The sequence below is a fragment of the Eleutherodactylus coqui genome, chromosome 7 (assembly GCF_035609145.1).
Source record: "Eleutherodactylus coqui strain aEleCoq1 chromosome 7, aEleCoq1.hap1, whole genome shotgun sequence".
In the NCBI taxonomy this organism is placed as follows: domain Eukaryota; kingdom Metazoa; phylum Chordata; class Amphibia; order Anura; family Eleutherodactylidae; genus Eleutherodactylus; species Eleutherodactylus coqui.
In genome coordinates this window covers 1,609,032-1,637,010 of record NC_089843.1, presented here as the reverse complement: position 1 = coordinate 1,637,010, position 27,979 = coordinate 1,609,032, and the positions used below count along the sequence as shown (strand labels likewise).

The window sequence follows — 27,979 nt, the reverse complement described above, 5'->3', positions numbered from 1 at the left end:
AATGCTCCATAGTTTCCACTACCGAGCCACACTCCTCCCGGGGACAGTCCCTCTCCTCCACCTTTCTGTACTTCAAGTTATCCCTCACATACAACTTACCATGGAAAGAGCGCCAGGCCAAATCCCAAAACTTCAATGGGACCCTTACTGAATTTAACAAAACTAACCCTACCTCTAGGTCCTGACCTGGGCAGTCCCTGAGGGCCAGTGGATTTTGGAAGCGGGTGACCAGAACCCTATTGTCAAGGAACCTCCTTGACAGAGTCCTAATCTCCTCAGCCCCCAAGCCCCAGCGACGAATAACTTTCAGAACCGGCGCAATGTAAGCCGGGAGATGTCCATGGGTTGAACGAAAATCTTTCACACACCCTCCTGTCTCCCATTCCTGGAAGAAAGGCTGAAACCATGCCTTAGAGGAGACTACCCACAGAGGAGCCCTTCCTGTATTCCAGAAGTTTGCTATATTGGTTTTAAGAAAGGTATTCACTTGGAATACCACAAGGTTGACCATACACAACCCCCCTAGTCTCCTTGTGCGGTATGTGACCTCCCGCTTTACTAGGTTTAGTCGGTTCCCCCACAACAGCTGGAAGAACAGACTATAGACCTGTGTCCAGAGAGGCTCCGGCAAGATACATACGCTGCCCAAATAGATTAACAACGGGAGCAGGAAAGTCTTGATAAGGCTAACCCTTTCTCTCAGGGACAAAGACCATCCCTTCCACTGGTCAGCCTTCTGACTGGCATCTTTCAGTTTACCGTCCCAATTTCTCCCTGGGTAATCACCCTGGCCAAATTGGATGCCTAAAACTTTTGCAAATTCTTGAGGCTCCGGGAGAGTGTCTGGGAGACTGAAATCAGGATCTCCTCCCCCCAGCCAGAGACTTTCACACTTGTCCCTATTGACTCGGGATCCAGAAGCCTCCGAATACCTAACCACCTCTGACATCACCCATCCAGCCTCCTCCTTGGACGAGACAAAGACAGTGACATCATCAGCGTAGGCCACCACCCTAAGTGCAGACTCCGGCCCCTCCAGGCCCATCCCGACCCCCGCCAATGGTCCGCCACTCAACCGCCTTAAAAAGGGGTCAATTGCGAACACATATAGCAATGGGCTCAAAGGACAACCCTGGCGGACACCGGACCCCACCTCAAAGGGGCGCCCGACCCAACTGTTCACCAGCGGGAAACTCTCAGCCCCTGCATACAAAACTTTAAGCCAATCGATAAACCCTATTGGTAAACCGAATCTCAGAAGGACTGACCAGAGGTACTCATGGTCAACCCTATCAAAGGCCTTGGCCTGATCCAAGGACAGCAAGAAGCCTTTCCAATTACCGGCCCTACCCTGTTCCACAGCCTCCCGGACACCCAGTACAGCACTGAAAGTACTTCGGCCAGGAACAGAGCAGTGCTGGTCCCCCGAAAGTAGTTTGGGTGCAAAATGCACCAGTCTGTTAAAAATGATCTTTGCAAGAACCTTCCGGTCCGTATTGAGAAGCGCTATGGGACGCCAATTCTCAATCCGGGATGGATCTTTACCCTTTGACAAAATGATCAGGGCCGACCTCCTCATTGACTCTGGCAGAATGCCCGAGGATAGACATTCATTAAATATCTCGGTCAACAGGGGAGCCAACAGCTCCTTAAAGGTCTTATAAAATTCGGATGTTAAGCCATCCGGACCTGGCGTTTTCTTGAGCGCAAGCCCATCAAAGGCCAGTCTCACTTCCTCTTCCCTGATGGGTTCCGTCAAAACGTCAAGCGACGACGCCACCCCCTGCTCAGGGATGGTATCAGCCAGGAAAGCCGACATCTTGACTCGATCTAGGTCCTTCTGTTAGGACAGTGTCCGGGATATGGGGGTCCCTGAGAAATCCCGCAACCCCTGTCCCTGCCTACTTGCCCCCCTGGGCTAACCCCCAGGGCGACAACTGGGCGGCGGTCCCTACCCTCACTAGGGAAGCGGGACACTGGAAGACAAACAGACACTGAAGACAAACAAACGGTAGCGTGGTCAGACAATCCGGGTCGGCAACAGGAGGGTACGCAGTACAGAGGGGTCAGGCAAAAACGAAGTCAAGGTCCAAAAGCAGAAGTAAGGAAAGCCGGGGGCAAAAAGAGCAGTCAAAAATAACGCGGGTGCAGCTGGAGAACCAAACTAACACTGGCAAGGGCTGGAAGGAAAACACACACTTTTAAATGCTGTCAGAGCTCCCGCCCCAGCAGCTGATTGGGGCGGGGAGTCTGACAGCAGCAGGGCAATCAGGGAGGTGCTGGGGACACGCCCGCAGCCTTGCAGAACAGACCGTTACCAGGGAAGCCAGCTAGGTAGTCAAGTAACTAGAGAAGCACCTGCTGCCTCGCTAGCAACCCGGCGGTGACCAGTTTTACAGCGGCCCGGGGAGATTACTAGAAGCGGGGCTCCCCTTTGCCGCACTCCTGTAACCCGGGTGGCATGACTGGTGGTGTGGGCACGGCGGCCGCTAGAATTGCTGGTTCTGACACCTTCCTTGCCAAATGGTGTGAGTAGAAAGATCCGACGACCTCCAGGATCCCTGAACTGGACCTTTTCAGAGATCCTGTACTATCAACCAGACCCGTTACCAACCTACTATTCACTGACAACTTACAGTTTCTGTAGGGGTCGGGCAAGCAGAATTTCCCGAAATCCCTCTCAAAAACTAAAGATGTGTGCATATCATACCAACATCCCTTCAGCAAGGCTTTCACCCTGGAGGCCTCCTCACGGCTGCCCCCAGTCGAGACAATTTGCTTGAGTTTCCTCCTCAAAGCTTGATATAAACGGTACTGGGTCAAACTTCTGAGGTTTGAGAGCTCACGGAAATATTTTGTAACCCGTTTCTTGAAGATCTCCCACCACTCTGACTTACTGTTACAAAGGCCCATCAGTGGAAGCTGGCTCTGCAGAAAATCCTCAAAGGACTGTCTTATTTCCTCCTCCTCCAGGAGTGCCGAATTTAACTTCCATAAACCTCTTCCCATCCGAGGGATTTCTGAAACATTCAGAGAAAACATAATTAAACAGTGATCGGAGAATTCCACCTCCACCACCAGAATTGGTGAGGAGACAGCCTCCTCCTTTAAATAAAACCTATCTATTCTAGATCTACAACTACCTCGATAAAAAGTGAACCCCGTGTCGCCTGTGGTGTGCCGAACATGGACATCCACCAGGCGAGCCTCACTCACTATATTATTCAAAGCGACGCTGTCGTAAGCCAACTTGTCTCTGGCACCTCCCCTATCACAGAGCCTCGAGACATTATTGAAGTCTCCGCCAAAGATCACCAGTCGACTCGTAAAAAGAAAGGGCTTGATCCTTATGAAGAGGTCCTTCCTCTCGTTCTTTCTCTGAGGACCATAAATATTTATGAGCCGAAGCTCTTGACCTCTCATAAGGACGTCCAAGACCAAGCACCTCCCCATTTCCACCTCGATTACCCGTCTGCATTCAACCGCTGCGGTTTTAAAAAGAACCGCCACCCCGCTATATGGTTCGGCCGCAAGAGACCAATAGGAGGGCCCATGAGTCCACTCCCTCTTTGCTTTATACTGGCCAGGTCTGTTAGCCTGGTCTCTTGCAAAAACAAAATATCAGCTTCATTCCGGCTGAAAAAATCAAAGGCCATAAAGCGAGCCATATCAGACTTAATGCTAGCGACATTAATGGTCGCCAACGTCAACGGGGTGAGTGCCGCCATCAAGGGTGATCGAGTTGGACAGCTCTCTTCTTTACATTACCCGATTTCCCCCACCAGAATCCCTACCACCCCTTTTTAAACACTCTGACATGTCCATTTCTACAATATTTATATTTTTTACATGATTGTTTATTTCTTTTTGCGAACCCCCCTCCAGATTCGGAGAGGAGCCCTCACCTTTGTCCCGTGGCACTGAGTCTCCCCTAACCCCCGGAGGAACTTGTGGCCCCCCAGGAGGGAGGGGAGCGAAGTCCCCCACCGGCACTACTCTATTCCTTGGCTCCTCCTCCTCCTCCTCTAATGAGGAGGATTCAGGGTCGCCTCCTTCCAGAGTCTGAAAGCGGTTTGTTAAGATGACCAGAGGGGAGCCGGTTTGGCCCTCCTTTAGAATCTGACCTGGAGGGGGAGAAGATTTCTTTTTCCCCTTCTCTTTATTCTGTTTACCCTTCTTACGTTTTCCTTTTGCCATTCCCTACTCTCCTCATCCACACTGTCTTCTGGATGGGAACTTGATAGGGAACTGGACCTTTCGTCCTCCTCTCTCGCCAGTCTCCTGACCTCTTCCTCCAAATCACTGCCCCTTATGTCCTCAGAGGTGGTCACTGGCCCTTGGGAAACAGGGACCAGGGTCATCCTACTGGATCCCCCCCCCTTCCCCTGCCTCCTTTCGGGACATCTGCTGTCTGGTCTTACTCACTCTTCCACCTTTTTCCATCACCGTACCTCCAGACCCCCTACTTCCGCCCTCCCCCTCTCCAGCTGAGGCCCCGCTGCCCCGGGGTACCCCAGTCAGATCAGGAGCAACATCAGCACGGGCACGCTGAGGACAGCGACTGAAGGGGTGTCCTAGGACACCACACAGGTTGCAGCGAATGTCTGTACACGAGGCGGCATGGTGACCCTCTCCCCCACACAATGTATACATCAGTTTGGTACATGCCGCACTGAAATGTGTGGGGTCACCGCACTTGTGACATACCTTCGGCTGCCCCTGGTAAAAGGCCAGGATCCTATCTCTTCCCAAGAAAGCAGAGGAAGGAATGTGGGTAACAGAGTTTCCGGACTGCCTCAATTTCACCAGGAAAGTCCAGGCTCCAGACCAGATGCCGTACTCGTCACGGTTCTTTGTGGGGTTGCCCTGCACCTCCCCGTAACGAGATATCCAGGTCATGATGTCAATGAACGACAGTGACTCATTACGGGTTAAAACGGTCACTGACTTCACCGTGTCCTGGCGGGAAACGGGAATCACCTCGAAATCTCGCCAGTCGGGCCTAGTCTGAACCAGCTCATAATTCGACCAGAAAAGTTCAAGACCTTCTGACCGAACAAAGCTGATATCAAACTCCGAGGTGCCAAACGGATGGATCAGGGCAAAGATGTCATATGCCCTGAAGCCCATATTCAGCAGGAGCTCAACCACCTTCCCCCGTTTTGGGCATGTATCTCTGCTACCTATATGCCGAAGACGGACTACATTCCTTCTGGCCCCCGATGGCCCGCTTGTTGGGAGCGACCAATTCTCTCGGAAGGCCCCAAGTCCATGCCGCTGGATCCAGAACTCGAGGTTAACCTGCTCACCCTCTATATTGGCCGTCTTTTCTCCCCCGCCTCAGACGCCGCTGTAAATTTCCCTGTCCAGCCCCACGGGAAAAAGGCCTCTCTGCCCCCCCGGTAACCGCTCCAGCATAACTTTTGGGGCCAGGCACCACCGGGAGGGGAGATGGGTCAGACACAGCCCCCACCGCAACCCCCACTACGGCAACATCAGCCCTGGCCTGTTCCTGGGCACCAGTCCTATTATCTGTAGATAATGCAGCATATCCACCAAAACCATCTGAAGACGCAGCACCACTAACCATAGCCCCAGATGGGTGGGCAATCATCCCCACAGCATCCCTTTCTGGACAAACCGCCCTCCCATCCCTAGACTCCGGCTGTTGTACGTCGGCAGAGGAGGTGACCAGGTTTTGAGCCTCTCCCCACAATCTAGTACCAACTACACCCTGCATGGACCCCCCGGTCACCATTATAATGGCCGGGCTAGTCTGCATAGCCGGACACCCTCCTGACTTTCCTAATTCAGAAGAAACACTCTTTATATCACTCACGGTTTCCCATCCCACTGCACCTGCCACTACCATCCCAGACATCCTCTCCTCCCCTCCTGTGACTCCGGATCCACTACCATCCTCAGTGCTCCTACCAGCATTCCTACTACCACCCTCCTCCTCTGCAACCACAGTAGATATGCTACACCCACCCTTATGTAGCCCCTTCCCCTGGACCTCCTTCGCACTTTCACGTCCCACCACCTGCATCCCTGTTGACACTAGTACCCCTGAAACAGGAGAAGCCTTCTTCACTCCAACTGCTATTTGACCTCCATGACCAGATGTCACCGATTTTGCCACTGTAACGTCACTAGGCTCTGCCCCCTTCCTAGATGCCGGCACCGCCGCCGATGCCCTGGTGTCCCGTGCTGCCGGAGCAGCTGCGATCCCGCGCCCAGACTCTGACACCGCCGCTGATGTCTGCCTGCTTCGGGCATCAGGATTCACCTCTGACAAGGTGATAGCCTGCACCCCCTCCCCGGATGCCTGCGTGCTCCGGAGGGCGGGGTCTATCTCGGAAGACGGCACGCCACCCGCGAGTGTGCAGTCCATGGGAGTCTCAACACCCACCGCAGGTGCCTGACTTACAACGGATGCCATACCTTTCCCTCCCTGCTCAGCATCCAACACCATTACTGGTACTGGGGTCAGCTGAGCAGGGGGGTCTTTCCCATCCTCCCCCTGGGTGCCGCTGGGAAAGATTCTCTCCCTCTGATCCATTCCCGGGACCACCACAGATGCCGAGTCTGTTTGACCAGAGGGGCTAGGAAATGATACAAAACGGGTGCATACGACCTGTAATTGCTTCTTCTTCTTGTTTTTCTTCTGCTTGCCTTTTCCTGATCTTTCTTTGCCCTCCTCAGGTAGGTCGTCCCCAAAAGAAAGATTAGACATATTAGTGGGGGATTCCATTCTTTTAATTTCTGCCATTAAATAACCACCTTCTCCCTCCCTTTCCTCCTCATCTGAGGAGTAAGAAGCACTCAGCCTTGGGCTGGGCTGCCTTGGGGGCATGGGCTGGGAAATCTTCACAGGTGATAAATCAGGAGACGCCCTGCAGGACATCACACCTGGAGACATTACACCTGCTTCATCCTCCTCACTGTCAGACACTGAGGTCACTGCTCACTCCTTCCCAGAGAGGTTCCTCATGCTGTCCAATCTCTCTTGGTTGCTCAGTCTTTCCTTAAATCCGACAGCATTCTGTAAAATATACTCTTTTCTTGTGGGATGAAGCTTAATGGCCTCTCTCACTTTCCCCATGTCTTCTGATGTAGTGTCGCGGTCCTTTCTCCTTGTAGCAGTCTCTGCCCGAGCCTTCAAAGATTTCCGCTCCATCTGCAGCTTTTTAAGCTTCTGACCGCATGCCTCAAATTCATTAGTACATAGATGAATTCTGGTACTATACTTGGTGGTGGTCTCCCCGGGACGGCGCTCACCCCACCCCTTGTACTGGATAAGGGAATCGCCACCATCCTGTCCTTGGGAAGACTCACCTTTCTTTCCAGGATGGCCTGCACTCTCCATGGAGTCTTGCTGCATCAGCCTCTGGGGTCTTCTTAGTCGCTCTCCTCCTGAGACCAGTAACACACCGTCATTCCCCGCTGGTCTCACCCGGGGAATGGTGGAGGATGTGCTAGGTTGCACACTCATGGAGGCCCTCTCACCTCTCCAGGGAGAGGGAAAGGGCTCCAGACACGTCTGCTCAGTAGCTCAGCTCTGCTCAGACTGCAAGGCTCCACCTACTCCAGCCCCCTTGTTGCAGTCCTGGGTAGAATAGATGATGGGAGAGATCTCTGTACTGACCCTGATATATCTATACATAGTTATTAGAGCACTCCCTTGTTACAGTCACAGTCCTGGGTATAATAGATGATGGGAGAGATCTCTGTACTGACCCCTGATATATCTATACATAGTTATTAGAGCACCCCCTTGTTACAGTCACAGTCCTGGGTATAATAGATGATGGGAGAGATCTCTGTACTGACCTCTGATATAGCTATACATAGTTATTAGAGCACCCCCTTGTTACAGTCCTGTGTATAATAGATGATGGGAGAGATCTCTGTACTGACCCTGATATATCTATACATAGTTATTAGAGCGCTCCTTTGTTACAGTCACAGTCCTGGGTATAATAGATGATGGGAGAGATCTCTGTACTGACCTCTGATATAGCTATACATAGTTATTAGAGCACCCCCTTGTTACAGTCCTGTGTATAATAGATGATGGGAGAGATCTCTGTACTGACCCTGATATATCTATACATAGTTATTAGAGCGCCCCCTTGTTACAGTCACAGTCCTGGGTATAATAGATGATGGGAGAGATCTCTGTACTGACCCTGATATATCTATACATAGTTATTAGAGCGCCCCCTTGTTACAGTCCTGGGTATAATAGATGATGGGAGAGATCTCTGTACTGACCCTGATATATCTATACATAGTTATTAGAGCACCCCTTTATTACAGTCCTTAGTATTATAGATGATGGGAGAGATCTCTGTACTGACCCTGATATATCCATTAGTAGTTATTAGAGCGCCCTCTTGTTACAGTCCTGGGTATAATAGATGATGGGAGAGATCTCTGTACTGACCCTGATATATCTATACATAGTTATTAGAGCGCCCCCTTGTTACAGTCACAGTCCTGGGTATAATAGATGATGGGAGAGATCTCTGTACTGACCTCTGATATATTATACATAGTTATTAGAGTGCCCCTTTGTTACAGTCCTGGGTATAATAGATCATGGGAGAGATCTCTGTACTGACCCTGATATATCTATACATAGTTATTAGAGCACCTCCTTGTTACAGTCCTGGGTATAATAGATGATGGGAGAGATCTCTGTACTGACCTCTGATATATCTATACATAGTTATCAGAGCGCCCCCTTGTTACAGTCACAGTCCTGGGTATAATAGATGATGGAAGAGATCTCTGTACTGACCCCTGATATATTATACATAGTTATTAGAGCACCCCCTTGTTACAGTCACAGTCTTAGGTATAATAGATGATGGGAGAGATATCTGTACTGACCCCTGATATACATAGTTATTAGAGCGCCATCTTGTTACAGTCCTGGGTATAATAGATGATGGGAGAGATCTCTGTACTGACCCTGATATATCTATACATAGTTATTAGAGCGCCCCCTTGTTAGTCCTGGGTATAATAGATGATAGGAGAGATCTCTGTACTGACCCCTGATATATCTATACATAGTTATTAGAGCGCCCCCTTGTTACAGTCCTGGGTATAATAGATGATAGGAGAGATCTCTGTACTGACCCCTGATATATTATACATAGTTATTAGAGTGCCCCCTTGTTACAGTCCTGGGTATAAGAGATGATGGGAGAGATCTCTGTACTGACCCCTGATATATCTATACATAGTTGTTCTGTTTAAACAGATTTTTTGGCATTAAGTAACAGAATTATGCAGTAAGTTTCAGTTTTAACCAGCTATCTACTGTTACAACACATGTGTAATGTTCACAGCACATCAGTTGTACATTTGAGATGAAATGGCAGTCCTTAAGGTTCCATCAGTTACACATGTAACAAGTATTAACACAAACATTGTATCATGTAAGAATAACACAGATGATACAAACATTTGGTAATGACCTATATATATATATATACTAGCTGATATACCCGGCTTCGCCCGAGTTAATTTGGTACTGGTGTTTATCTGGTGTTCACACGGAAAATCTTATGAAGTCGTGGTTACTTTAGAGATACCGGAAAAACATATGTTCACCATTTTGCATAGTTCTCTGCGTTACCCAGGAAACACCACGTGGAGGTAACCATGTGACGTTTCCTTTATATAAAATGACATCAGGAAGTGAGAGAATTAGATTACGTACATAAAATTTGGACACATTCTTTTGCGCATAGAATTGAATAATGGAGTTGGGACCCATTAGCTTTTCCTATCTATGACATAATCAATGCTCGTGCCAAATTTCCTGTTTCTATGACACCGGAAAGTGAAAAAATTACATTCCGTACGTAATATTTCGACGCCGATTCTTTTGCGCATAGAATTGAATAATCGAGTTGGGACCCATTAGCTTTTCCTATGTATGACATATTCAATGCTCGTGCCAAATTTCCCGTTTCTATGACACCAGAAAGTGATAAAATTACATTCCGTACGTAAAATTTCGACGCCAATTCTTTTGCGCTAGAATTGAATAATCGAGTTGGGACCTATGAACTTTTCCTATTTATGACATAATCAATGCTCGTGCCAAATTTCCTGTTTCTATGACACCGGAAAGTGAGAAAATTACATTCCGCACGTAATATTTCGACGCTATTTCTTTTGCGCATAGAATTGAATAATCGAGTTGGGACCTATTGGCTTTTCCTATTTATGTCATAATCAATGCCCGTGCCAAATTTTAAGTTTCTATGGCATTGGGAAGTGACAGATTTAGATTATGTACGTAAAATTTCGACGCCAATTCTTTTGCGCTAGAATTGAATAATCGAGTTGGGACCCAATTTCTTTTCCTATTTTGGAGATAATCTATGCTCTTGCCAAAATTCATGTTTCTACGATATCGGGAAGTTGGAGAACTTTTGGCGAGTCAGTCAGTGAGGGCTTTCGTCTTTATATATATATACTAGCTGATATACCCGGCTTCGCCCGAGTTAATTTGGTACTGGTGTTTATCTGGTGTTCACATGGAAATCTTATGAAGTGGTGGTTACTTTAGAGATACCGGAAAAACATATGTTCACCATTTTGCATAGTTCTCTGTGTTACCCAGAAAACACCACGTGGAGGTACCCATGCGACGTTTCCTATATATAAAATGACATCAGGAAGTGAGAGAATTAGATTCCATGCGTAAAATGTGGACGCTAATTCTTTTGCGCTTAGAATTGAACAATCGAGGTGGGACCCATTCGCTTCTCCTATTTATGACATAATCAATGCTCGTGCCAAATTTCACGTTTCTATGACACAGGAAAGTGAAGAAATTACATTCCGTACGTAAAATTTGGACGCTAATTCTTTTGCGCATAGAATTGAATAATGGAGTTGGGACCCATTAGCTTTACCTATTTATGACATAATCAATGCTCGTGCCAAATTTCACGTTTCTATGACACCGGAAAGTGAGAAAAATACATTCCGTACGTAAAATTTGGACGCTAATTCTTTTGCGCATAGAATTGAATAATCGAGTCGGGACCCATTAGCGTTTCCTATTTATGACATAATCAATGCTCGTGCCAAATTTCACGTTTCTATGACACCGGAAAGTGAAGAAATTACATTCCGTACGTAAAATTTGGACGCTAATTCTTTTGCGCATAGAATTGAATAATGGAGTTGGGACCCATTAGCTTTACCTATTTATGACATAATCAATGCTCGTGCCAAATTTCACGTTTCTATGACACCGGAAAATGAGAAAAATACATTCCGTACGTAAAATTTGGACGCTAATTCTTTTGCGCATAGAATTGAATAATCGAGTTAGGACCCATTAGCTTTTCTTATTTATGACATAATCAATGCTCGTGCCAAATTTCACGTTTCTATGACACTGGAAAGTGAAAGAATTAGATTCCGTACGTAAAATTTGGACGCTAATTCTTTTGCGCATAGAATTGAATAATCAAGTTGGGACCTATTAACATTTCCTATTTATGACATATCCAATGCTCTTGCCAAGTTTTAAGTTTCTATGACATTGGGAAGTGAGAGATTTAGATTATGTACGTAAAATTTTGACGCCAATTCTTTTGCGCTAGAATTGAATAATCGAGTTGGGACCCATTATCTTTTCCTATTTTGGAGATAATCTATGCTCGTGCCAAAATTCATGTTTCTACGATATCGGGAAGTTGGAGAACTTTTGGCGAGTCAGTCAGTCCTTTCAGCTTTATATATATATATATATATATATATATATATATATATATATATATAGATATATATATATAGATATATATATATAGATATATATATAGATATAGATATATATATATATATATAGATATAGATATATATATATATAGATATATATATAGATAAAGCCGAAAGTCCTCAGTGCCTGACTAAATGACGCACCACTAATTTTCCAACTTCCCGGTGTTGTACGAGCATTCTTTAAGTTCTAAATAGGAAAGGTTAAGGGGTTGCAACTCATTTTATTCAGAGGGATATTGGTACATGCAGCCTGAGGAGAATCTAACGCTCCTCTACGTGTATACAGATTTTTTTCCGGTATCTCTAAAGTAACCACGACTTCATAAAATTTTCCGTGCGAACACCAGATAAACACCAGTACCAAATTAACTCGGGTGAAGGCGGGTATATCAGCTAGTCTATATATAAGGACGAAAGCCCTCACTGACTGGCCAATAATTCCCCAGCTTCCTGTTGTCATACAAACTTGAAATTTCACACAATCATTCTTTAGGTCATAGATAGAAAAAGTAAGGGGTCACAACTTGATTATTCAATGCTAAGTGAAAAGGAAGGAAAAGTAGTCGAAACTTCAATATTCAATTCTGTGTGTGAAAAACAGTTTGAAAATCCACAATATGTGAGGGAGTTCTTTTTACTCAGAAACCATAAAGCTTAGGGCAATGATACTGTATATACTGAGGAGAATCTACCTCCCCTCTGTGTATATGCTGAGGAGAATCTACCTCCCCTCTATGTGTATATACTGAGGAGAATCTACCTCACCTCTATGTGTATATACTGAGGAGAATCTACCTCACCTCTATGTGTATATACTGAGGAGAATCTACCTCACCTCTATGTGTATATACTGAGGAGAATCTACCTCACCTCTATGTGTATATACTGAGGAGAATCTACCTCACCTCTGTGTATATACTGAGGAGAATCTACCTCACCTCTGTGTATATACTGAGGAGAATCTACCTCCCCTCTGTGTATATGCTGAGGAGAATCTACCTCCCCTCTGTGTATATGCTGAGGAGAATCTACCTCCCCTCTATGTGTATATACTGAGGAGAATCTACCTCACCTCTATGTGTATATGCTGAGGAGAATCTACCTTACCTCTATGTGTATATGCTGAGGAGAATCTACCTTACCTCTATGTGTATATACTGAGGAGAATCTACCTCCCCTCTATGTGTATATACTGAGGAGAATCTCCCTCCCCTCTGTGTATATACTGAGGAGAATCTACCTCACCTCTGTGTGTATATACTGAGGAGAATCTACTTCACCTCTATGTGTATATACTGAGGAGAATCTACCTTACCTCTGTGTGTATGTACTGAGGAGAATCTACTTCATCTCTATGTGTATATACTGAGGAGAATCTACTTCACCTCTATGTGTATATACTGAGGAGAATCTACCTCTTCTTTGTGTATATACCGAGGAGATTATACTGAAAGGCTGTGAAGTTTATTAGGTAGCGGCAATGTACAGCAGGGATGGAGCCTTTAAGGCTAAGAAGTGAGGAGAGTGGGAGGGGCGGCATATTCTGCAGAGGGACATCGGTACATGCAGCCTGAGGAGAATCTAACGATCCTCTGTGTATTCAGAATTTGTTTCTCGGTTCTTCTGAAGTAACCACAACTTCAGAAAATTTTCCGTGAGAACAACAGGTAAACATTAGTACCAAATTACCCCAGGCAAAGCCATGTAGTAGCTCGTCGTTGTATAAAGAAGGAAAGTAAAGAAGAAAGAGGTTCAAAGAAAAGGACGGAAGGGGAAGAATGATCTGAGAGCTTTTACGATAATGAACATCTGGTACCCCTCCACCCTCTTCTCCTTTAAGAGGCACTCAGTCACCTTAAAATTTGAGACTGATTTGATCTGCCTACCCTAAGACCTCCTGGATGTCTACCATTGCCTGAAAAAGGGACCATGCTGACTCTTTTCCCAGGGTGTCCTCGCCTTCTAGGTGATCTTCTGCCTTTATTTCCTCCACGTATTTCAGGTGACACAATTCCTGAACAAATTCTATTATCTTAGGGGGGCGAGTGCTCCGCCAGTGCCCAGGGATCACGGCTCTGGCTGCTATGAGAAAGTGACGCAATAGGCCCTTTTTTATCGCTGACAGACTCTCAGGTATGACGGAGAGCAGTGCCAACTGTGGTGATTGGATTACCATTCCATGTGCCACTCTTTCATACAGGCAGAATACCTCATTCCAAAAGGGCTTTAGGGCCCTATATGTGTAGCATCATCCCCACTGCACTGTTACATCGCCTTCACTGGTCTGAGACCGAAGGATATCTGTGGTGGATTAAGATTGGGCACCTATACCATCTAGAGAGTATCTTATAGTTCTCTTTCTGGGCAGCGCATGCCATCGGCAGCTTGTGTGAGAACAAACATGCGGTATCCCATTCAGGGCCTGGTACCGGGATGGCCAACTCCCTCTCCCAAACGAGGACAAAGGAGGGCACTCTTGGGATAACAGTATTCAGTAATATACCATATATCCTAGTTAGGCTATGAAAGGGAATCCTGTATAAATAAATGTTTAATTGCCAGGAGTGTCTCCTAGCTGGAAGGGTTCCCTTTGGGCGGTGAGGAAGGCTGATAGTTGTCTGTATTCGAACCAAGAGAGAATCTTGTCTAGATGGCTAGCCTAGAGTGTTGGCAGTGAGGGTAAACCTCCCCGTGGGGCTACCTCCATCAGTCTTATGTTATTAGATGCCCTCCAGCCTGTGGGTGTGGGTGTGGGTGTGTGTGTGGGTGTGTGGTTTGGGTGGAAATGCCGGGTTGTGGAATAAGGGAGCCAAAGCTTCCTTGCATATGGAAGACTCTTTTTGTCCACCAACCATCCCATACGTCTAGGCCAGTGATGGCGAACCTTTTAGAGACTGAGTGCCCAAACTGCAACCCAATACCCGCTCTAGGTGGGAGCACAGCCTCCTCCATGAGGTAGTAAGAGGTTTCCATATCCTGTCCAGGGGTCCCAAGGGAAGTAGGAATTTCCGCTGGCCAGTCATGCAGTCTCCCAGCTTTAGTAAGGGGCAAGGGGGCAACCTCCGGGACCGAGAGCACAGCGGTGTAGAAAGCTGAGCCAAGAACTGTACAAGGAGCTGTGTTGTCTGGCACTGAGCCAAGTACCGAAGAGGGGGTGCGGCTCTGGCAGTGTTGGGCCCTGGGTTTTTTCTGGTCGCCTATTGTTAGTTTTTCTCTTGTTGTCTGGGGTTTCTCAGTGGTTATTCTGGGACTGGCTGGGAACTCAAGCTAAGTGCTGTTTCTTCCCTCCATAGCCAAGCCAGGCCAAGCCACCTCCATACTTAGTTATCAGAGCACCCATCAGTCATCTTTTTCTTAAACTAAATGACTCCAGTTTTGTTGACCTCTCTGGGTATTGTAGTCCGCCCATGCCATTTTACCCACAATAGAAGTAAGACTTACTAGTCTGTAGTTTCCGGGGTCCGTTTTCGACCCCCTTCTTGAATATCGGCACCACATTGGCTATACGCCAATCCAGTGGCACAGACACTGTAGAGTCCCTAATAACAAAACAAGGGTCTGCGTATCACATTACTTTATTCCCTTAGAACTCGGGGGTGTATGACATCGGGACCCGGCGATTTGTCCATTTTAATCTTTTTAAGACGGCTCTGCACTTCTTTTCAGGGTTAGGCTGGTCACATTTCGAGGAGAGTTTACTTTATCACTCTGCATTTCATTTTTCTTTGTGCATACACAATATAATGTACTGCAAAACTTTTAAGAAATTCTAAGTTGAGTAAAATGAAAAAAAATCCCCTAAATTCCGCCATCTTTCAGTGCGTCTTGTTTCTATGGCGCACAAACTGCAACAAGAATGACCCGATAACTTTCTTCTATGGATCGGTGCAATTACTGCGATACCAAACTTGGATAGGTTTTTTTGCTAAACTACTTTTATTTTTTTTTTCAAAGACATTTAATTTTCTTTAAATTATTTTCCGCCGCCATCTTCTGCGCACAATAACTTTAAAAATTGTTGTCATCATAGTTGTGTGAGGCTTGTTTTTTGTGGGACATCCTGTAGTTTGTATTGGTACAATTTTTGAATATATATATATATATATATATATATATATTACACACAAGTTTTTGATTGCTTTTTATTGTATTTTTTTCTTGGAGACAAAGTGACCAAAAAAGCCCTTTTACCATATTTAGAATAAAAAATCCTAAAACAAAAATATGTACTTGGTATCAATGCATTCGTAAAAGTCAAGTCACTCATAGCAATGCATTGTTTACTCCACACAGTGAATGTCCTCCAGGAAAAAAATGCCAAAAAAACCTTTTATAAGTTGTTGTTTTTTTTAATAATTAGTAAAACTCATCCACCAGCTAAGTAGACTTGTTGGGTTGTGCCAGTTTAGGACTAGCCTCCCTTCTGTCACCCAGCTAGCTGCCTGCTCATCCTGCACTTCCATACTACCGTCCACCCCCACATCTACCCCAGCGAGTGCAGCTCAGTGGGCAGTAAACTCCTTTCCATGGTGCCATCTTTAAATCCAGGATCTGGGCTTCCATGTGTACAACATCTCATACTGACACGAGATGTACATTGGACAGCATTGTCAGTCATGGAGCACGGTCTACACGGGGATTGTACAGCTAGATTAGATCAGAGTAGTGAATGCAGAAATTCAAAAAATAAAGAGTAATTAAATGTAAGTGACTTTTCTCATGTCCCACTGATGAGACGGTACACTTAGACCGCACACACTCAGCTTGCACGCTCACCTAAAGATGGATTGATATAACACTTTGACGAAGGATCCATCTGGCCTCATATTTAATAATTGGGTATCCAGATTTCCTTTTCGTGGACTCGGATACATTTTTTAATGCCCCCAAATTTCGGCGATGCAATCCTGCCCCCGTGTGTCCGTGTGCACTGAGGTCCGACGCTTGCCTCTGCTTCTGCAGGATGGCATAACTCCTTCCGGGATTCTGAACGGCAGCTGCTTTCAGTACAACAGCGCAGTATGAAGTTTCCTCAGTCCTTGTAGATGTCCTATGACAGGGGCCACTAGTTGCCAGGGATGCTCCAAGGTGACCGTGGACAAGTAAATCCTTAAGGTTACGACCCCGACCGAAAGTGATGCTGGGATGTTTACTGATGACCGCGCCTAAGTCTTGGCCTGCCAATAAAATGGGCCAGTACCTTCTCACCAACCTGTCTAGCCATCATATGTGCCAATGCATATGATACTCTCTTTATTGGTTTGTCCAGTATTGGATGGTTCATAAGGTATCGTGGTCCGTCCTCTGTGCTCTGTTCTAGGCCTTTCTGAGACTGGTAGGATAACCCTTCCTCCTAAACCTACTTTGTAATGTCGTACACTCCTTCTCAAGAGAGATGAGATTTGAGCAATTTTTCTTCGCATGTAAATGCTGCCCTACAGACAGGCAGGTTTCAGCTTTTCCAAAGTAGGAAACTATTTGTGGCCGTATCTTTTCGCTAATTCTTCCCTCGTTATCCAGCCAGATGCTTAGATCCATAAATCTGATCACATGATGTGCAGAAGTGAACTTCAGGTTCAAATAATTGTTACTTAGAGATGTTTTAAAATGTTGGACAGAGGAACAGTCACCCTCCAGAAGACCAGCACGTTATCGACATAGAGACCCCACAGCAAGATCCGCCCACTGTGCTCTTCATTATCAGAGAACACAACCATCAATTCTCACCATGCCAAAAAGATTGGCGCAAGTAGGCATATATGCCACGCCCATCACTGTGCCACTCAATAAAAGGAAAAATGTATCATCAAAGATTTTGTGATCAGTGTGCATCAGAACAAAACGCTTATGTGCTTGAGAATGATTGCAACCCCAGGTGATGGCGGATGCTGCTGCAGAGGCTCTCCACATCAATGTTGGCTAATACAATGGGACATCCACTTATTGGAAGTGCACAGAACGTGGCAACCAATGGAGTTGGATTAAACCTAAACTTCTATTTGTCCTTTGAAATAAGATCCATCTCTTCAGCCTCCTGCAACATCTAGAGTGATTGGATCCCGCTGAGTAATCTGATACATTCTTATATCAAGAAGCCTCTCTACCATCCATTCTACGATGGTCTAGCTTATCCATGAGGACAGGATTGCCCCCTTATCAGAAGGTTTGCTTATAATTGTATCATTAGATTGGAATCCATGGAGGGCAGTTACTTCCTCTCTCGCAAGGTTCAAATTTATCCTCTTATTCGGGTTAATCGGCATAATGTCCATCGAGACCATCCTGGTGAAAGTCTTAAATCTTGGCCCTGAATCAAAAACTGCTCCTTCTGTTTCACAGTTTACTAGCATGGAGGCTTTCACCAGGATGGTCTCTAAGGACATTATGCAGATTGCCACGAAGAGGATAAATTCAAACCTTTCTAGAGAAGAAGTAATTGCCCTCCATTGTCTATACAGCCATATGCCCTCACTCTAAATGGGCAAAACTGTACAGGAGTTGTGCAACAGAACTGGCAATCGTTGGAGCTCAGTCCGCATGGGGCAGATACTCCAGCTGCCAGGCACTTGAACACCGGGGGGCAGGATATTTTGAGGAATTAAAAAGGAAATATGGATATAAAATTATTAAATGAGAGGGCAGGCGGATCCTTCATCGAAACACCAAATGGACTCAATGAGGGCATCCTTCATCGAAACACCAAATGGACTCAATGAGGGCATTTTGTTTGGGGACCTTTCCACCTGCTTGGTCAGTTGTAGAATCTACTATAAGAAGGTCATTGACGTGTTTATTACTGTACGTTGGATGTTTACATGGATTAGTCTTCCGGCTCTACAGCGCACAGCGACTGCTAGTGAATATTAGCCATATAAGGACCCCACCACCCTCTTGCAAAACCTCTAGCCTTTTCCTCCCCTTCTTTCCCCTCTTTCCCCGTACTTGCAGTCTACATGACACCACCAGGTTAACATGATTTCAATATGTCCTTTGGATATGTCATTTATAAGTGTTTTTTTGGTATTGGTGGTTAAGTATCCTGGGGTTCCACCTTCCTCTCATTGGATTGGTTATCAGGATGTATGACAGGGTGGGGGTGTTCCAGCCAATCATTGGCCGGGCAGTGTGGTATAGGGTTGGTACTCGTGGTTAAATATACTGGGGTCCCACCTATGTGCGCTCCAACAAGTATTAGTTCCAGCTCTGTATTAGCCTTGGTACCCCCTGAGTACATCCGGGAGCTGGCGGAACATGTTGGGAAGCTGACAGTAGTGTTCCCCACAGTTTGCCCTCTGCCATGAGTCCTTGTTTAATGGTTCCACATGATACCAAGGAGGAAGTTTAAGTTTTCCACACCTGTCCCTGGGAAATAGGGCCCATCTGTCCTTTCATACTAAAGAGTGTTTGTCTCCGGCAGCTGGGAATCCAGATTCTTAACCTTTAACAACTGACTTTACATTTATATCTAATAACAGTTCTAATTAGAGAACTTGGCATCGGGGCTTATGGCTTTGGCATTTCTTTTCACTTTAAGCCAAGAGACTGGAAACAAATCAGGCTGGAGATCTCTTCCTGCAGCCTCCATTCACTGCAAACAGGTAGAGCGAGACATTGTTGTTGTTGAGCTTTAGCCCAATGAAATGGAACAACTAGAGACTACTGAGCGACTTACTGCTCTGTGGCTTATTGGGGGCCATGTGTACATGGGCCAAAAGTTGCTCACAATTGCTTGTTTGAATGATTATTCAGGTGACTATTGACCCGTGTAAAGATACCTTAAAACAGGTAAAGACTGGAAGGTGAAGGATTCTTGGCCTCCATGTAGTGATCCGTGTCTCATCATCCACAGGAATACACAGTAGTGAAGACAGCAGCTGTGACTCCCATCACCCATCTCCAGGAGTCAGGAGGGTGGAGCCCCATCACAGATCCTCCCCCTCACTCCCTGATCCAGAAGGTCCTAGACCTCATCAACAAGATGACGGAGCTGCTGACAGGAGAGGTGACTGCGGGGAATGTGGGGGGACATTATACAGGGGGGCTCTGGCTGATGACTGGATATTGTGTTGTCAGGTTCCTGTAAGGTGTCAGGATGTGGCTGTTTATTTGTCCATGGAGGATTGGGAGTATTTAGAGGGACACCGAGATCTGTACAAGGACATCATGATGGAGGGCCACCGGCCTCGTACATCTCTGGGTAAGAGGAGACCTTCCTGATTATAGAGGAGAGTGGGTATGAGGGTCAACTAGATTCGCCCATCCATCACGTATACAATGTATTCAATCTCTGGTTAATTCCTATAGATGGATCCAGTAGTAGATCCCCACCAGAGAGATGTCCCAGCCGTCTGTATTCCCAGGACCATCCAGAGGAAGATGTCCCGGAGAACCAGCAGGTAGATGATGCTGAAGTCTTACCAGGATCTGACCATAAGGTGGTGGAACCAAAATGCTTGTTACATGTTCTTCTCTGTTTAGGGTGATAATCTGATGGATATTAAGGTTGAGGTTAAAGATGAAGCAGAAGAGTCGGATATAAGGGCTGATCAGCAGGGTAAGCAGGGGAGACTCATTGGGGGTCACCTAGATGCTCCCATCATCTGCTCATCACATGCTGATATCTATTCCATCACCGTGTGCTTCCTATAGATGGATCCAGTAGTAGATCTCCACCAGAGAGATATCCCACCCGTCTGTATTCCCAGGACCGTCCAGAGGAAGATGTGCCGGAGAACCAGAAGGTAGATGACGCTGAGATTCTACAAATCCTCTATAGGTTGATGTAATGCAGCTTTCTACTAGACTCCTCCGGCCACCTACAGTAGACGCTCTAGTCCATCTTGTTGGCTGTGGTCGGTTGGGGTTACACATGGTTCCATCGGTTTGGATATCCAGTGGACAGAGTTGAACAAATGTAGATTTCTGTGTCATGAATCATAGAGTAATGCTACGCTTAGACGGAATGATTATTGTTTCGTTTTGCAGTCAAACACTGAACGAGAGAATGAATGAGAATCATGCGCTTCTCAGTCGTCATTCCTTTTCTACCGGCATGAAAACCAGCGCTGACTTGAGCACTTATCATGCAGTTTAAACACTGAACGATTAGTGTGGCGAGAGTGTGTGTTTAGACCCGACGAGATTATGCCCTTTTTGCATATTCGTGCTCAGAATCATGAAATTCTCGACCCATGTGAAAGGGGCATAACTGCACAATGCCAATCAGCTGCTGCTAAAGCTAACAGTATATTTTCATTGAAAGAGTAATTTACTCAGGTGTTCTATTCAGAGATTTGTAATCAAAATTATTAATCCCCTCTCCTTTCCAATTACAAGTTAAGTTTATTTGCCAAGCTTACAAACTTTCAGCAGTTTTCAAAAAATGCCCAATTTAAATAGCTTAATACAACTAATATAACAAGTGTGTGTGTTTTCCAAATTCACCAGTAAATGCCACTTTTTATAACTACTGCAGTTGAGGAATTATTCAACTCCCTAAACAGAATCCCTCACAAGCCCACAAATCTTGCAGCCCAGGTGTTTTCTCAAACACACCTGATGTAACTGATCAAGGCCTCATTCCTTATATCAGGTGTGCTTCCGATAAAGCACCACAGATGCCTGGACTGGCAAGGGCTTTGTTGTCTGTGATTTGCTAAATACTAGAAATATGGCGGGAGGGATCCAAAGAGTTATAGAAGGGATCATTGCCTTGTACAAAGAAGGAAAAGGATAGAAAAAAAAAAGAAACGTGCTGACTGTTCCTGGAGATACAGCTGGAAGCAGGTCAATACAGCTTGAATCTCTACCCTCTGACAGAATGGTCAAGGCCAACCTCCTCATTGACTTTGAAGAATTATGCCTCCCTCCTTTTGAACATCTCCCACTACTCTGACTTACAGCTACAGAGATCCAGTAATGGCCCTCATCTCTGCAGAAAATCCTCAAAAGACCGTCTTATCTCTACTTCCTTCAGGAGTGACGAATTCTGTCTCCACAAGCCTTTGCCCATCTGGTAGTGGGGGGAGAGGGAGTGGTCTCTGCAACATTCAGAAAAAACTAAATCGGACAGTGGTTGGAGAATTCCACCTCAACAACTGGTGAATAGATGGTATCCTCCTTCAAATAAAACCTGTCTATCCTAGACCTACATCTACCATTATAATAGGTGAACCCCTCGTAGCCTGGGGTTGTGCTGGATGTGGACATCCACTAGGAAAGCTTCACTAGCTATGCCATTAAGTGCAATTCTCTCATTAGCCAGCCTATCTAGGGAGCCTCTCCGGTCATAAGTCCTCGTGACTGGAGAAAAAGAAGTGCTGTTGTGAAGATGAGGAGGAGAGTGGTGGTTGTGGGGATTCCCTATTGACAGGAACCGAGGCCGCAGTTTGCAGACTTGACACCTCATGAGAGGGCCGCTGTATTCCAGGTGCACTAATTACAGATGTGTCTAATAGGCTGTCAAGACTTTTCAGTCCTACAGAACACCACCCATTCCTACTAATACATGTAGGGACAGATGAAACTGCAAAAAACGACGATCTGCAGAGACTTTGAAGACCTCGAAAAGAAGGTGAAGGAACTAGGAGCACAGGAGGTCTTCTCATCCATCCTCCCAGTGGATGGCCATGGAATAAGAAGATGGTATAGGATTCTAGAGAAGAACAACTGGCTACGTCGATGGTGCCGTCAGCAAAGATTTGGATACCTAGACCATGGAGTGAATTACCTATATGATGGACTGCTTGCTAGAGACGGGTTGTACCTTACAGACAGGTAAGCATATATTTGGTGGGCGCCTTGCTTCACTCATCAGGAGAGCTTTAAACTAGAACAATATGGGAAGGGAAGTGAAAGGCAAAAATATACAGCTAATTAATACATTTGAGACCCTCGTTATTAGAAGTGGAAAGAAAGAACAAAGACTAAAAATTCTGAAGGCAAGTAGAGGAACAAGAGACCCCGATCACAAACTAACATGCTTCTACACAAATGGCCAGAGCATGGGAAACAAACAAGGAGAACTGGAGCTCTGAAGACAGGAAGAGAAATATGATGTCATAGGAATCACGGATACGTCGTGGGATGATACACATGATTGGATACAAGACTTGAAGGATACAATGTATTTATAAGAAACAGACCTAATAAAGGGGAGGAGGTGTTGTGTTGTATGTCAGGAAAACATTCATCTCCACAGAGATTGAAGCTTCAGAGCTGGGAGTTCAGTAGAAACTGTTTGGGTAAGAAGACAAGGAGAGAACAACAGAAGGGACACCATTGTAGGCATTTACTATAGGCCACCTGGACAAGCAGAAGATATGGAGGAACTCTTTCTACATCAGATGGCCAAGCTCTCAGAGAAGCCCAATATAGTGATCATGGGAGATTTTACCCATCCAGACATTTGTTGGGAATCTCAGGTAAAAGTAATGGATCCAACAGATTCTTATCCGCTCTTGGTGACAACTTTATCTTCCAGAAGGTAGAAGAGAAAACAAGAGGATCTGCTATCTTGGACCTAATTCTGACCAGCAGTGTTCAACATTTTTATAAATGATCTGGAGGAGGGAATTGAGTGGAAACGGATCAAATTTGTCGATGACACAAAGCTAGGAGGGATAGCAACACTAGGGAAGAAAGAGAGAAGATTTAAAAAGATTTAGAAAAGCTTGAACAGTGGGCGGCGACTAACAGAATGGTATTTAACAAGGAGAAATGCAAAGTCCTACATCTGGGAAAGAAAAATGATGAAAGCACATACAGAATGGGAAGAATTGGGCTAAGGAGCAGCACATGTGAAAAAGACTTGGGTATACTAATAGATCATAGACTGAACATGAGTCAACAATGTGATGCAGCAGCCAAAAAGGCAAACCCAATTCTGGGATGTATTAAGAGAAGCATAGAGTCTAGATCACGTGAGGTATATCACCCTCTGCTCTTCATTAGTCAGACCTCATCTGGAATACTGGGTCCAGTTCTGGGCACCCCACTTTAAAAAAGACATAGACAAACTGGAGCAAGTTCAGAGAAGAGTTACCAAGATGGTGAGCGGTCTGCAAATCATGTCCTATGAGGAACGGTTAAAGGATCTGGGAATGTTTAGCTTGCAGAAGAGAAGGCTGAGAGGAGACTTAAAGGGGTTGTCCCGAGGCAGCAAGTGGGTCTATACACTTCTGTATGGCCATAATAATGCACTTTGTAATGTACATTGTGCATTAATTATGAGCCATACAGAAGTTATAAAAAGTTTTTTACTTACCTGCTCCGTTGCTAGCGTCCTCGTTCCCATGGAGCCCGACTAATTTTCGCCCTCCGATGGCCAAATTAGCCGCGCTTGCGCAGTCCGGGTCTTCTGCAGTCTTCTATGGAGCCGCTCGTGCCAGAGAGCGGCTCCGTGTAGCTCCGCCCCGTCACGTGCCGATTCCAGCCAATCAGGAGGCTGGAATCGGGAATGGACCGCACAGAAGAGCTGCGGTCCACGAAGACAGAGGATCCCGGCGGCCATCTTCAGCGGTAAGTATTGAAGTCACCGGAGCGCGGGGATTAAGGTAAGCGCTCCGGTAAACTTTCTTTACTTCCCTGCATCGGGGTTGTCTCGCGCCGAACGGGGGGGGGGGGGTTGAAAAAAAAAAAAACCCGTTTCGGCGCGGGACAACCCCTTTAATAGCGGTCTACAAATATCTGAAGGGCTGTCACAGTACAGAGGGATCAGCCCTATTCTCATCTGTACAAGGAAAGACTAGAAGCAATGGGATGAACCTGAAATGGAGGAGACACAGATTAGATATTAGACAGTGAGGAGATCAATGAGTGGAACAGGTTACCACGGGAGGTGGGGAGTTATCCTACAATGGAAGTGTTCAGAGGCCGGACAGACATCTGTCTGGGATGATTTAGTGAATCCTGCACTGAGCAGGGGGTTGGACCTGATGACCCCGGAGGGCCTGATGACTCTGGAGGTTCCTTCCAACTCTACCATTCTAGGAGTCTATGACTGTGTTAATGTCACACCAAGAGATCATCTCATAAAGAGATCCCACTTGGTTTTGGAACCATATATGTTAATGAGTTGAAGCCCTTGACCCTCCTTGGGGACGTTTAGGATCAAGCAGGCGCTGCGCTATTTCTGAGTAACTTCTTGGCAGTCAACTTCTGCAGTTAGAAGGACCGCCGTTCTGCGTAATGACTGGGACGTGAAACCAGTAGGATGGTCTAGATCTCCACTCTCTCTTTGCATCATGTATATCTACAAAATTTGGAGCACTGCTCCACTTCAGGAGGACACCCCACAACGCCGGACGTGGATTCCCAGCGAAATACTGAGGAAGGGGCTCTTCTATAATAATGTCTGACTTAAAGCTAGCAACTTTAATTGATGCCAGGGACTCCCTACGGGCATCTTCATAGTCATAGTTTCATTTTATATCCTCTCCTTGTCTGTAACCACCCCAGCTTAGCAGCTCTAACTTCTTTTGTTTTCCCCACTTGGCTGCTTGTCCTCCTTGGCTCCATGTCCTCCAGGGAGATCAGGGTGACATTGTTACTACCCCATCCAAATATTCCTCCCTCCCCCCGACCAAAGCCATAGCGAGCAGGTCTGGAACTCCATAATAGCTTGAAGTTCAGCACCAGCAAGCTTACCTGGGACAAGCTCAGGAACCTCCCCCTTGGAAGGAACCCTCGGGACCTCTTCAGAGCATGTCCACACTCCTCAGGAACCTGCAGTAGACTGCAAGATCTTGGAGTAGCCATCACAGTTGTCTGACTTATAGAAGATCTTTGGGATGTGAAGAAACAGCTGCAGCGCACAAACCCAAGGATACTAGGGACTCTGAGGCCGTTGACCATGAGGATCGGGGTAAGACTCCTCAGGACCGCCATCAGAAGCTGCTGTCTGGCCGTACATCACATCTGCAGCTGGTCAGAACAGCAGGAGGGGCTCCACTAAGTACTAAAGACGCCGGTCACAGAGGGATAATACTAAGACCGCAGCAGTCAGTAAAAGGGGGCGTCTTGTGGTGAATTGGGAGAAACCGCTTGTTATATTAGTTGTGTTCAGCTCTTTATATGGTTCTTGTTTGATTGTTTTCTGCAAACAGCTGATAGTCTGTAAATGTGGTAAATAATAATAATGTGTAATGGGGGAGGGTAACCCTGACTATAAGTGATATCTCCGGCCTTTATATTCGTACGGCCTCCTCTAGAATGTGCCGCTGCGGCCACCAGAGTCGTCTTAGGGCGGACATGATGCATCGGTACAAATAGATACAAGAACACCGTGTGCAGTGAGCTGACCACAAAGGAGGAAAGAAGGTTCAGTCTGCAGCGCTGATAGAAGGTCTTTACTGTAAAAGCCGTGAGGTCGCTGACTGACCTGAGATCTGGGGTTACTGAGCCGTCGTCTCCTCTAGATAGACGGAGACCATTTCATGTAGGAAGACAGAAACCTGGCCAGATGTAGAATCCGTGGCTGGATGTTGGCCCCGTCTGGTCACCACTTAGGGGGATCCTTCTCCTTTAGATTGCTTCATGTCGTTTAGGGCTTTTTGACCTCCATCTGGATAATCTTGTCTTCCTTTGTCTTTCTCCCCGTGTCCTGTGGGATCCTTGTAGGAAAGTTATGGTGGAAGAGCGGATGGACTGGAAGAGCCCATAATGGTGGCGGTGAACGGTAAGAGCCGTCTGTGAATCTGCTGGTTATTCTGTCCTAAACTGTAGACTGAGATGTAAAATGTTCTACCTGCCGCCCAATGGAGGCGACGGATATCATGTAGACACCTGCTGGTCTCCTGCTCCTCCAGTCAGGTGGATCAGTGGGTATTAACAGGTTTACTGGAAGCCTGGGAATAGGATTTGATGGTTTTCTCTTCTCAGCCATTTCAGGCTGGACATACAGTACTGCGAATAGCGTCATCTTTGTACGGAGATCCAGGAGGTTCCCATGTGTCGAGTCCGCCTGCTCAGCATGCCTTCTCCATGCTGGTGGTGTGTGCCACTATATCCCAGCACCGGAGGGGTGACAGGCACCAGTCATTCAGCCGGGACGATCCTCATTCATCGCTCAGTTACTGGCTGGGTTTAGACTGAATGTGATTATTCAGTTTTGCTTGTTTGAAGGATGTTCTGAGCGATAACCGTTCAGTGCAGACGCTCCTCCAAGAGGCTTCCAGACGGAACCATTATTGGTCAAGAAATGTTCAAATGAGCAAAACTTAACACTCATCATTCAGTCTAAACAGCCAGTGAATGAACGACTAACGGGAATCGCGAGGTTCTCACTCATCATTCAGTTTTAGCCGGCATAAAAATCATCGGCGGCTCGTTTACTTAAATGCGGATCTTCATAGGAGTGTGAAACGCTGAGCAACGAATCTGCCGTCTAAGCAGGCCGACGAGAGCGAATGAGCTGGCGATGACGTCATGCGAATGAGAGCGGTCCAGTGTAAACACACCCACATGAGTGTGACGTGTGAGCGCCATGTGATTGTGCTCTGAATGGAGCGCTGCTACATGTTCTTGTGAGTGGGTTTGTGCCGCCTACTGTACTTTTTTGCGCTGCCGTGCCCTCTCACATTCCGCACTTTTTGAATCAGCTGAGCAGCCTGATTAGCCCTCAAGGGTTATTAGTCAGCCCCGTGAAATAGTGCAGTTCCTTGCGCAATTTAGTGCTGACAGGATGCGCATTTGCGCAGCCACATAGACTTATGGTGGCTTGGGTATGCAAATGAGCACAAAAATAGAGCGTGTCACTTATATGCAGAATATGTGGGAATCCATTGAAATCACAAAATGACCCGAATGACCTGACCTGAAGTGCCAGGCGGCAGGTCCTTCCCTGCCCAAGGAAGGTTGGACATAATCGTGATCCCGCAGGCTTGAAGGTTACCCCCCCGGAGAGCATCTCCTTACGGTCTATTAGAAATTTACGGACCAAGGAGATGTTTTGGATATTTAAGTTGAATTCCCTAACCCCGCATGGTTAAACGAAGTGCTGGAGAAATGCTGGGGCCCTTTATCTAGTTATTTATTCCCTTAATATGTAGTTTTTAATAGTTTTATTGGAAATATGGCCGATGTATATCTTAGAGTGATTTTCTGGTAGGGATGCACCCATCTATAGATTTATGGATGGGGGGATAATCTATAAAGTATC

The 27,979-nt window shown here is 46.2% G+C and overlaps 2 protein-coding genes across 8 annotated transcripts in view; one reads left to right on the top strand and one right to left on the bottom strand.

The window, feature by feature from the left end:
* LOC136572292 (zinc finger protein 850-like) overlaps positions 1–27,979 on the bottom strand; it is a 722,303-nt gene that overhangs the window by 123,293 nt on the left and 571,031 nt on the right. The gene's annotated exons all lie outside the window — the stretch shown is intronic.
* Positions 1–27,979, top strand: part of LOC136572291 (zinc finger protein 420-like) — a 66,315-nt gene that overhangs the window by 23,510 nt on the left and 14,826 nt on the right. The window contains exons 7-12 of one of the 5 annotated variants that reach the window (XM_066572732.1): positions 19,670–19,822; positions 19,894–20,017; positions 20,125–20,216; positions 20,299–20,374; positions 20,470–20,561; positions 26,440–26,497. In XM_066572732.1, coding sequence (XP_066428829.1) covers positions 19,670–19,822; positions 19,894–20,017; positions 20,125–20,216; positions 20,299–20,374; positions 20,470–20,561; positions 26,440–26,497 — 595 coding nt within the window. The remainder of the gene's footprint in view (positions 1–19,669; positions 19,823–19,893; positions 20,018–20,124; positions 20,217–20,298; positions 20,375–20,469; positions 20,562–26,439; positions 26,498–27,979) is intronic. The other 4 variants (XM_066572735.1, XM_066572734.1, XM_066572736.1 and 1 more) reach the window with 4 other exon arrangements.